At 34.9% G+C, this 11,067-nt stretch overlaps 2 protein-coding genes across 2 annotated transcripts; both read left to right on the top strand.

The window, feature by feature from the left end:
- Positions 1-58: 58 nt before the first annotated feature.
- Positions 59-1,918, top strand: mRpL12 (mitochondrial ribosomal protein L12). The gene is made up of 4 exons (XM_018513072.1): positions 59-245; positions 574-832; positions 1,527-1,658; positions 1,733-1,918. Exons 1-4 carry the CDS (start codon positions 181-183, stop codon positions 1,847-1,849), a joined length of 573 nt encoding a protein of 190 aa, XP_018368574.1. The 5' UTR covers positions 59-180; the 3' UTR covers positions 1,850-1,918.
- A 1,023-nt stretch (positions 1,919-2,941) lies between these two features.
- Positions 2,942-9,008, top strand: LOC108764767 (pyridoxal-dependent decarboxylase domain-containing protein 1). Its single transcript, XM_018513145.1, has 10 exons — positions 2,942-3,371; positions 3,509-3,724; positions 5,349-5,762; positions 5,968-6,249; positions 6,348-6,419; positions 6,648-6,884; positions 6,970-7,314; positions 7,518-7,803; positions 7,880-8,137; positions 8,256-9,008. Exons 1-10 carry the CDS (start codon positions 3,306-3,308, stop codon positions 8,504-8,506), a joined length of 2,427 nt encoding a protein of 808 aa, XP_018368647.1. The 5' UTR covers positions 2,942-3,305; the 3' UTR covers positions 8,507-9,008.
- The last annotated feature ends 2,059 nt before the right edge of the window (positions 9,009-11,067 follow it).

Consider the following 11,067-nt stretch of genomic DNA (forward strand, 5'->3'; position numbering starts at 1 on the left):
AAACGATATAGCCGCTCCAAGCGGCGAGTAACATGAATCGGATGCAGTGTGAATCCAGCATTAGTAAAGAAGAAGAATGCTGTTGACTACTGTAACCGGACAGCAGTGATCGAATTGATTCTACCTTACATTTTCTACGAAAGCACATTTACAACTAATTTGTAACTGTTTCGATTTGACATGATTAACACAATTCGCTTGTTATCTTGGCAGAGCCTTCCTCAATTCCGTCGATTTCACAAATGGTGAGATTAAAACCGTGAATGAGACGGTTACATAACCTAAAATTTATCTCATTTTCACTTATTTTATTATGAGGATCAAGCAAACTTTGATTAAACTCCGATTAGTTTGAAAAGACTAATGCCCGTTTCTACCAATGTGGATTAACTTCAATTTTGGTTCAACTTACTCTTCATCTTTTTCTTATTCTTAAACCTAGAAAAAGATGAAAAGTTAGTTGAACTGAGATTAAAGTTAAACTGTATTGGTAGAAACGGGCATAATTCTGTTAAAATTGCTTGCAGTAATGTTTTTAGCTTATATTTTATGTGTTGTATTTATTACATTTAGTGTTGTCCGACAAACGGAATCGAGCGCAGCGGCAGCGACAGAAGCAATAGCAGCACCACCACCACCACTACCATCATCACCTTCTCCATCTGATGCTGAGAAACCGATACATCCGAAAATTGACAAAATAGCCAATGACATCACCGCTCTCAATCTGATAGAAGTAGCAGAGCTTAGCGAGTTATTAAAAAAACGATTGAATCTACCAGATGCACCTATTATGCCTGTTGGAGGATTTGTTGCTGCATCTCAGGCTTCGGTAATTGTCATAATATCTTGTATATGTGCTCTTGTATGAGTTTTATTCTATGGAATATAGTTCTAAAAAATAGAGAAATTTTACTTAATTAACTCTGGAGCTGATATCAAACTCTGTAACACAGTTATTAATAGCGAATTCGATTGGATATACTCAGTGCACACTGGTGCACATTAAAGCAATCGTGCATAAAATAATGTAAAGATATGTTTATAAATGAACATAGAAATCAATTAAATCATGAAATACTCAATACATTTTATTGTACTATTAGGTAAAATATGTATTTCATAATTCGAAATATTTGCATTTTATTTTTATACTCAAATAAATCAGTGTACAACAGCTTTAATATGCACACTAGTGCTTCCAATCGAATTCGCCATAACACTGTAAGATCCATTTAATTTGTGTTAATTAAAAGGTGCTAATTAATTTCAAAAAATCAAATGACAACATTTATAAAAAGTAAATGCTATATATATTTTAGGAAAAAATTTATACATATAACAGGAGGAAATTAAATTATTTAACATTGTTTACAAAGAAATTTAAAATTCAGTGGATTCAATAAATCCATTATCAGCTCCGGAGAATTAAAAGATAAGTGGTAGAGAATAGAATTGGATTTTGTTGTCATATGTCAAATCTTTGAAATAGAATTTAAGCAAACAATTGTAATTTTTTTTGGTAGGAGGAAGAAGAAGTAGAACAAAAGCGAGTACAAACGGAGTTCACTGTTAAGTTAATGGCGTTTGATGAGAAACAGAAGGTAGCGTTAATCAAAGAAGTGAAGAGCTTGTTGCCAGACACAAACCTTGTTCAGGTATTGAATCTCATAATCTTTGAAAATAATAAAAATGACAATATTATTATATAAAAATTGTCTTGTATAAATAGGCCAAAAAGTTCGTTGAAAGCGCACCTACAATAGTGAAAGCAGATATAGCGAAAGACGAAGCTGAGAAATTGCGAGATGCTCTCACCAAGGTCGGTGCTACAGTTCAAATTGTGTAAATCGTATGTGTGAATACACATTGTTACGTAAATATAATGTTATAATAAAAATTTATATTCACTTACACAACACACCTTCCTCTACTTCTACTATTAAAAATTATGTTCTTATTTTTATTGCATATTTTGCCATTAATGAAATTTTTATCATTGATTACAAAATTTTTTAATATTTCTCTATATATTGTGTAATACCTTGTCCAAAAAATACTGTATTAAATATAAAATGTTGCACAATATAGAGAAATAATTGATATATATATATATAAGATGTCCCGACCATTTTTGCCAATCACTTGTGTAGATAGAGCGGACTAAACTGAGTCGAAAAGTCCTACCATTTTACAATTTTCGCAATAGTTAACAAGCTATTGATAACTAAAAATTGCCAAATATTGATCTTGAATAATTTTTTACTCAAATACTATGAACTTTATAGAAAAGCTGCAAGAGACAAAAATAATTTATTTTCTTCTTATAAAGTTCTGAGAATGTTTTCAGAATTTTTTGATACCGTATTTTTTCATGTTTATAAGAATAAGAAAATGCAGTACTAAAAAGTTGATAAAAAATTCAGAAAAAATTCTCAGAACTTTATAAGAAGAAAATAAATTATTTTTGTCTCTTGCAGCTTTTCTGTAAAGTTGATAGTATTTGAGTAAAAAATTATTCAAGACTAATATTTTGCAATTTTTAGTAATTAATATCTTATGTTAATTATTGCAAAAATTGCAAAATGGTAGAGGACTTTTCGACTCAGTTTAGTTCGCTCTATACAAAAGTGATTGGCAAAAAGGTTCGGGACACTCTGTAGATATATACATACATGTATATACTATATATATGTATATATTATACAGCATTATTTTTTTTGCAATGTTACCAATCCTTGTTAATTTTAGATTAGATTTTATCGCGATTATCTGTGTAGAGCAAATGTATTCGCTAATAAATAAGCGATTAAGATATAAGGATAAAAAGTTATATGATAGAGTAATAAAAGAGATTGCTATAAATAATAATTTATTAACTACATTTGATATTCGGTAAACTGAAATGTGTTTAATAAGCGAAGTTTAAAATGTTGCTCGTTCGAATGTGCAAATTCTTACTTTTTTCGCGATAAAAAAGGAACGCAATCAAACGCAGGAAGATATTCTCATGATATTCGCGAATTGAACGAATGGCGCTGTGGCGACCATATCGATAAAGCAAGTATCGTCTCACACGCTCATCGGGCCCCGGTTCTTCTCGCATCTGCAATTCTTGATAAAATTCGCAAAAATTCCAGACAATTTTATTCCGCTATGCTCTACATTCGTCTCAGCTATGTGGGAGTGTCGGGACAAAATTCCCATATTCAAGTATGCGTTCGATCGATCGTTAATCGGAGCCCAAATCGAGCCAACGTCAGCAGCGCGACGGGACGGTACTGCTGGCCACGACTACTGCCACGATGGCCGAGGAGACTGACACAAACGATAACGCGACGATGGAAAGTATAGCGCAAAATATATCGGAGGTGCGTACTCGTGCGGCAATTAACGAGTTTAGCGAATCGCGACGATCGGCGACTTGAGTGATCGCGATCGCGCGTCGTGACGTGCGACAACGGCGCTCGTAAGGTTAACCCAGTGGGTGTTTCTTCGATTTTGACAGGTCGGTGGCACCGGTGACTGCGACGACGGTGGCGATGGTTCGCCGAGCACAACGACGGGCGAGGTGGGTGCATTGCAGTTCCAGGCGTCGCAGGTGATCGCGCGGTTGGAACGGGCGGTGGAACGGGCGGCCGACGGCGGCGGCACCACGTGGAACAACCCCTCAGGATTCCTAACGCAGCCGAAGAAACCGGACGAGATATTAGCGTTGATACAGGTGTGGTGGTGTGGGCCGCGTTTACGCGCCTACGTTCGCTCAGCGGAAACCGGCGCGTGCGATTGGAGCACGGCCAACCTGATTACGCGTCGCTCGTTGGTCACTGCTGATAGCGCGACTGCCACGATAATTACATGTCACGTGGGAGCTGTGTTTAGTATCGTTCTTTGTTGTTTGTATACACATACAGCTCACGTGTGTTCGCTTCGCTGGAAAACGACATAAATTCGAATTTCTGATTTGTCACCACTTCCTTCCATCGTAATTTTTGCGTCACGGTGTTTATTACTGCTTTTCATTTTTTTTGTTTCTTTTCTTCTATTTATTATTGTTTTTCCTTTTTTATGTTTTTTTATCTTTCAAATTGTGATTTCGAAGTGTAACACACGCGCGCGCGCGCGCGCGCGCGCACACACACACACACACACACACACACACACACAGATAGATAGAAATTTATTTCTAAACTCTGTAATAGGTTTATTTGATTTTTGTAAAACTGGAAGCTTTTTGAATCTAGAATAATTTAGGAAACGGAGAGGGTCAAAGATAAAGGATCTCGATTCGTACAATTGTAAATTCGTTCTTCTCGTTCATCTCTAAAAATAGGAAATAGAAATTATATAATATATCCGTGTTACTGCAGCATATATAATTCTGAAAAAAATATATGCATTTTCTTCTTTAGTTAATTTTCTCTGATATTTTTGATTTAACATTTTTTTACCCTTAACTGGAACATAAGTCTTGGTAATCCAGAGATTTACTAATTTTTAAATAGTAATTATTTAAATAATTATTTGTGTTTTGCAATTTTATTTTTCACAGTTCCGAACTGAAAAAATTCTTTTAAAAAATAAAACTAGCAATAAACTTTCTATTTATGAGATTATTGTATTCTCGATATTATTTTTCTTTAAAGCTTATCATAAATAAAGATTTCTTTTGTACTTTATATGTATCTTGTTGATTATTGCTAGGAGATTACAGATAATAAAAACTTATGTTCTCGTGTGTAACTCAGGTGTGAATTATAAGATATACATTTAAATTTCATCAGTTCTTTTAACATCGAAAAATGTATGTTTCTATTATGGTTTAATAAACTAAATACTATTTCCATCGTATATATTATGTTAATGTACATTAAATCATGTTTCCTTAGACACGCTTTGATATATTAAATGATATAAATTATTTGACATATTAAATAATATAAATTAATTATAAAAAATATTTCCTCTTTATTATAGTGAATTAGGTCACTTGCAAGTACACTAGATTAGCATTGATTAGCACATAAAAGGCTGTTTTATATAAAATATCCAAATGCAGCAGCATAACATAATTAACTTTAACTATGAAATAATATATATATATATATCTCCTGTTAATTAATATGACAATATCATTATTGTATACTTAATCGTTTAAAATATTTATATGTTTTTACACACATATTTACAGCTTTTAATATTCACAATAATTTAGTGTAATGCAAATGTGACCAAATTCGTTATTAGATTATTTATTAAATATATAGCTTGTGTTGTATTATGTAAAAAAAGGAATCAATTATAAGAAGCTAAAAACGTAGATCTTCTCACCAGAGATTTTTGTTTAGGATTTGGTAGTTTACGAGGATGCTCCGCATCCAGCCGAGACAGGATCTACAGATTCGCCTATCAGTCAGATCACTCCTTTGCCAGCTCTAAGCGAAGCGGCGAAATTGGCCTTAATCACGCACACCGTTTCGGCTTACGCGGTAGCGCTACCAAAGCCACACGCGCAGAAGCTCGCGGGTCGTCTCGCGGCCGACACGACGAGATGGCTCAGCCACATCTTCCGTTTCGTGGACTGCGCGTCCTCCTTCCACGAAGATCATCTCGAGGGGCTGGTCAGGGTGACCCGACTCGCTCTACATCGGAAATACCCACGTTACATGGAGGAGGGCTTCACCGCCCTCGTGTCTCAACCTCCTTTGATTTACAGCTCCGTTGCTGCACCCATGGGTGTTGTTCAGCATCTGTGCAGACAGGTAGCACTCTTCGATCCTTCCTTTTAAATGTTGGAGCTGAGTATAAAAATTTAATTCAATGTATAAGCTTGAATATTACATTATAACACAAGAAAATTTGTAAATACTAATTCTTTGTAAACAAAGAAAGTTAAAGAAAGAATCTCTCTAGAGAAACACTGATTGAACGTACACAACACGTTAAAGATTTGTTGTACTTTTGCAGCTTTCCTTACCGCTTCATTGCATAAGACCAATCCCGCATAACACTATGTTCGGATCAAGGCATACTATGGATGTATCAGCGCTGGAACGACGCTTAGCAGAAGACACTCAATCAAATAATGTAACGCCATTGCTAGTCCTAGCCGAAGCTGGTTCGGTACTAACGGGCCATTGCGACAATATCACGCGATTACGAGCAATATGTGACAAATATAACGTCTGGCTGCATCTCAGAGGGCATTCGTTAGCTGCGCTGGCGCTGAACAATTCGGCGAAGGATTTGGTAAATATTTGTATAGTTTATCGTTAGTAAAGTTTGAAGATCTTTAACATCGCCAAACACTTTTGGAGAATTTTTCTAAAAATCTCTTCATATTACAGCCGTCGAAAATAGCGGACAGCATTACATTACCGCTTGGAACATGGCTCGGTATACCATCACTACCAGTCGTCGTATCCTTCCACATTTTTTTTTAATTTAACAGAATAACTATAATGTAAATATAATAATTATAATTTAAACTAGAATATTAGAATACTTCAAGATTCCTAAGATATTGTATATTTCTCATTATATTTATAGTCGCTATGACTTAGTTATATATTCCTTTGATATTTAATTATCTGTTATATATATTACACTCAATTATTGCTCCAATTTTCCTTAATTTTTACTTACAGACTTTGTACAGATTAGCAGATATTAAAGGAGGAAGGCCCACTCCGAGAGATACTACTCTATCGTTAGTTTCAGGATTGATGGCGGATTCCTTGTCGAGACGATTGCCGACTTTGCCTTTGTGGACTGTTTTACAGGCTTTGGGTCGAGACGGTGTACATAATAGATTTAAAAGATGTTTCTTGGCTGTGGAAGAGTTGTATAATAAAATTAAAGGATTCTCTTGTATTAGAATAGTGGTGGGTTTTTATAAGAGTGCATATATTCCAAAAAAAAAGAAGCGTTCCGTTGACTATCAAAAATTTATCATTCATCTTCTTTCAGAGTCAACCGCCTGGCGGCGAAACGGAGTCCTACACCTTAAGTGAATATCTAGCAAATCCCGTGAACAATTTACAATTATTTGAAGTAGTAGCCAACGCATTAGTTTTTCAATTCGTATCTTCGAATGGGGATCTTCAAGTCACGGATCGCGTGCTGCCTTATTATGATAAGTTGAATTCCTGGTTGGGGCAAATTCTTCAAAGGGATATTGACAATATACAAATAGAACTTTGTGATATAGAACAGTGCGGTATCGCGATTCGCATTTGCCCATTAGAGAATCCTGATCAACCGCCCACAAGCGAAGATATAGATAATTTAGTAACCTTCCTTGAGCAACAAATAGTAAGGACATTAATCCATATTCCTATCAGATATGAAACAATAATCGTTATGATTCATTGATCTCTTTTTTTATGAGTAATTTTATTTAGCAAATTTTCTTGCATTTAACGTTGAAAGCACGGAGGGATATGATGAATTGTCGCAATTACCTTCAACGGTAATCGTAAACTTGTTAATAACACAATCATAATTTCGTTCAACAGGAAATATTGCTGGCAACAGTGGAACATAAAGACACTTTCTTACGTTTAGTCTCAGAAAATGATTATTTACATTTAGTAGAAATGCCAGGTTGGGCCGGTCTGGGAGGTGTGCGTTATGCTCCACCTACCTGGATTCAGGTTATGACTGATCAGTCAAAAGAAGAATTGAATAAACTAAATACACAATTGGTCGAAACCCTGCGCAGCACGGATGCCGCATTTTCCCTCGGGGAAGGCGCGGATGGTTTAGCTTGCGTGCGATTTGGCATGGTAACACAAGATACAGGCAAGTAAACGCACTTTTAGCAACATTGTCATTCCATATATACGTCTCCTTTTTCATCGAATGATATTATTTCCAGATGTGGCTGAATTGTTGTCTTTAGTCTTACAAGTTGGCCAGGAAGTGGAAGCTAGTTCTAAAATGATGGATACTATCTCCGAAGTAGTTAAGAGAGGTATCGAGACGGCACAAACAGATCTAGAAAGAGAAAACGCAGAGAAACTATGGCAGGAGGGTATTCTCAGGCATGTTCCCGTAGTAGGAACTTTCGTCAATTGGTGGAGTCCCATTTCGAAGGAAACAGGTGTCCGCGGTCGTAGTCTAAACTTGCAAGCTGGTAATTATAGTTTCGATATAACAAGCATTTATTTATCACAATCATATTTTTCTGAAGGATAGAAATATTTAGGATAATCGTAATAAGAGATTATTTTAGACAATATTTATTAAAACAGGTGTCGTGGAGAGTACGGAAAATATCTACAAGTACCACATGCAGCTGCAACCTAATTTCACAAACAGTAATGGTTCTGGCGCCAGAACTCCGCCTCAACCTCTAGTGCAAACGCCAGTTGGTGCTAACAGTCAAAGCCATAGTCGATCGTCGAGTCATTCTAGCCTGCAAAGTGGTAAGAATGTACCTTTAATAAGCAATGTCAGTTCCCAGCTCCAAGTAAAGGAAGAATCCACGCAAACGAAGTCGTAGTAAACATTGTACTACTTTCGCGACGAATCAACGACACATGGTTTCGAGTTGTTAAACTTGGAATAAAAAAATGCTTTTTCCGAAACGCTAAAGCGTTCCCTCTAGGAGGTGCAGTCTTTAGCGAAATATTAGACTGTAACTTGTATAACTTATCGATTGGGTTAAATAGAACGAGATACGTGTGACGGTTTAATTTTATCTTGCTGCTGATACTTTTAACTGGCTGTTTCTCGCCGAAGATATTTCTTGCTTTTAAATATATAAATAATGCCTTCGCAAACATTTTCCTCAAATTTCGTAAACTTTCTTTGTCATTTGTACTATTAAGCGAGCATGACTTAATCATGGGATGGTCCATGTACTTACTAGATTGATACCACGTAGCAGCCTCGCTTTTATAATTAAATTCATAAGTTACTGAAATACCTCTTGCGGGCACAATGGCCAAAATAAAATAATTTTCTCTTCTAATTGATTATCTCTTCTTCTCATACTTTATTAATGCCAATTCGATAGCTAATCTGTAGAAGAATATATTGCAAGAAAATTATTTATTATATGAATAGTTTTTCTTTGTATAATATTACACATTTTAACTACTAGCTCGCTAGCTAGTAGTTAAGATGTATATTCAGTTTATTCGCCATGAAAAGGAATTATTCTTTATTCGCGGATTTTTGTTCCTTTTAAACTGCTTGCTAATTTTCAAATTGATAGTTCACATTTGTTAAGTTTTATGTCTTTATTAAGCACAATATTGCAAGTAATAAGAACCTATATAATACGTTTACTTTATCCATTAAAAATAAGCTATATGTACATTTTACCTTTTATGAAGGAGATTTTGAAACTACTTGAATGAAAATATGTAATAGAAAAAACGTTCTGATATTGGAAAGATGTAATAACTTGCCAAAGAAATTTATATATATTCACCCATCGAAAAAAAGTTCGTATTGTTGCTCTTGTATTATGTAATTGGTGATAACACCAAGAAAATATTTCAGTGATCAAGATCAATAAATAAATTATACTGCATTAGGAGATTATTCATAAATTGTTGAAAAATATCGAAGATGCAAATAAATCAAGCCGTATGTATATTTATGTACCAAACTTGTAATAAAGCATTGCTAATGAATAAATAATATAAAATGTGAATCGAAATCTTCTCGCGGTATATTATGTAATAGATACGGCGATATGATACTAACGCAATAATTATGGATCTTATGTTTTTATTTCTCTTTTTATAATATTCATGTTTCGTTACAATAGGAGGAATTAAATTCGGAATATGGCAATTAGACACAATCGTAATATACAAAAAGTGGTATCGATTAACGAGCTTCGTTCATTCTTCGTTCGTCTCCTACATATCTCCGAGATAAGTCTCTTTATATTACATCAAAATTCGCATAGTCGCACATATAAAGAAAGACGCAATAGAACGTTATAACTTACGTAAGTTCTCTGGAGTATAGTCGAGTAGCCTCTACATATACTTTGTAAATAAATCTCTTTCGCGCAGTGAGAGAGAAATACGCAAAAAAGAGAAGATAGTATTTACGTACTATCTGTATACTTTCACTAATAGATGTAGCGAGAGATACGTCAGGAATTAAATCGAGAAAATATCGAACAGAAGATAGACACACAAAGACCTATGACAGAAATGAACGTTCCATCACATCCTATGCCGAACACGTGTAAAATATTATATACTTATGCAATATACGAATATACGGAAAAAATATTAGAGCCCTGGATTCTTCGACGTATCCAGTATCAGTCTTAAAGGGTGCACAAAAGCTTAGGTCTCCCGTGTTCCTTTCCTTTTTCTTTCTGTCATATATCCGTATCTGTCGATGTGCGTATAATATTTAATCAAATTCTGCGAAATTTTTTTGATTTTTCGTTTATTAACTGTATCATCCTTTTTTTCTGCGATGAAAAATTGCCGTAGGCCAAGAAAATGCTCCGATTCGAATGAGTTCCTCAATGTCGTATATCATTACATCACTCCCATTATCTCTTAAAATAATGAGTGTTTCCGTTCTTTCTCTCTCTTCCTCTCTCACGCATACACATATATGTATATAATAGACGTATACACTCGCTGACATATTCTCTTTTTCTCTCAATCATCCTGATCTCCTTTCCTCTTTTGTTCGTGTTTGTTGCGTAGATGCTCTCGCCTTCTTTTATACCACATTACATTTACCGTATAAAAATGATGAGTAACTTAAATGCTGCTTTATTCGTTAGAAAAACTGGTGTGCAATGTGCCTCAGACTCTCGATTCTACTATAAAAATTGACAAACGATTACAATAAAGGTTCTGTTAACAATCATCTAAATTACAAATTCTCATATTCAGAGTTTAACAACGTTTTCTGTGTTCTAGATTATTTTAAAATACGTGTTAAACGGGTTCCTCGATCGCTTGTAAGTCTCGTCAATTTTGCCCAAATCATTGAGCGCGGGTCAAATGTTTTCTAGCAGAGAAATATTTTAGCACAATTTTCTCACCGACTAAGAAACGACGTGTTTACTTGCAG

This window comes from Trachymyrmex cornetzi, unplaced genomic scaffold, assembly GCF_001594075.2.
Source record: "Trachymyrmex cornetzi isolate Tcor2-1 unplaced genomic scaffold, Tcor1.1 scaffold45, whole genome shotgun sequence".
In the NCBI taxonomy this organism is placed as follows: Eukaryota; Metazoa; Arthropoda; class Insecta; order Hymenoptera; family Formicidae; genus Trachymyrmex; species Trachymyrmex cornetzi.

Bases quoted from the DNA above. Each gene is read 5' to 3' on its own strand.
- mRpL12 (XM_018513072.1), top strand. From the start codon at position 181: ATGATTAACACAATTCGCTTGTTATCTTGGCAGAGCCTTCCTCAATTC. The intron at 246-573 runs GTGAGATTAAAA...TATTACATTTAG, and splicing joins TTCCGTCGATTTCACAAATG to TGTTGTCCGACAAACGGAAT. The intron at 1,659-1,732 runs GTATTGAATCTC...TTGTATAAATAG, and splicing joins CAGACACAAACCTTGTTCAG to GCCAAAAAGTTCGTTGAAAG.
- LOC108764767 (XM_018513145.1), top strand. From the start codon at position 3,306: ATGGCCGAGGAGACTGACACAAACGATAACGCGACGATGGAAAGTATA. The intron at 7,315-7,517 runs GTAAGGACATTA...TTCGTTCAACAG, and splicing joins CCTTCCTTGAGCAACAAATA to GAAATATTGCTGGCAACAGT. The intron at 8,138-8,255 runs GTAATTATAGTT...TTATTAAAACAG, and splicing joins TAGTCTAAACTTGCAAGCTG to GTGTCGTGGAGAGTACGGAA.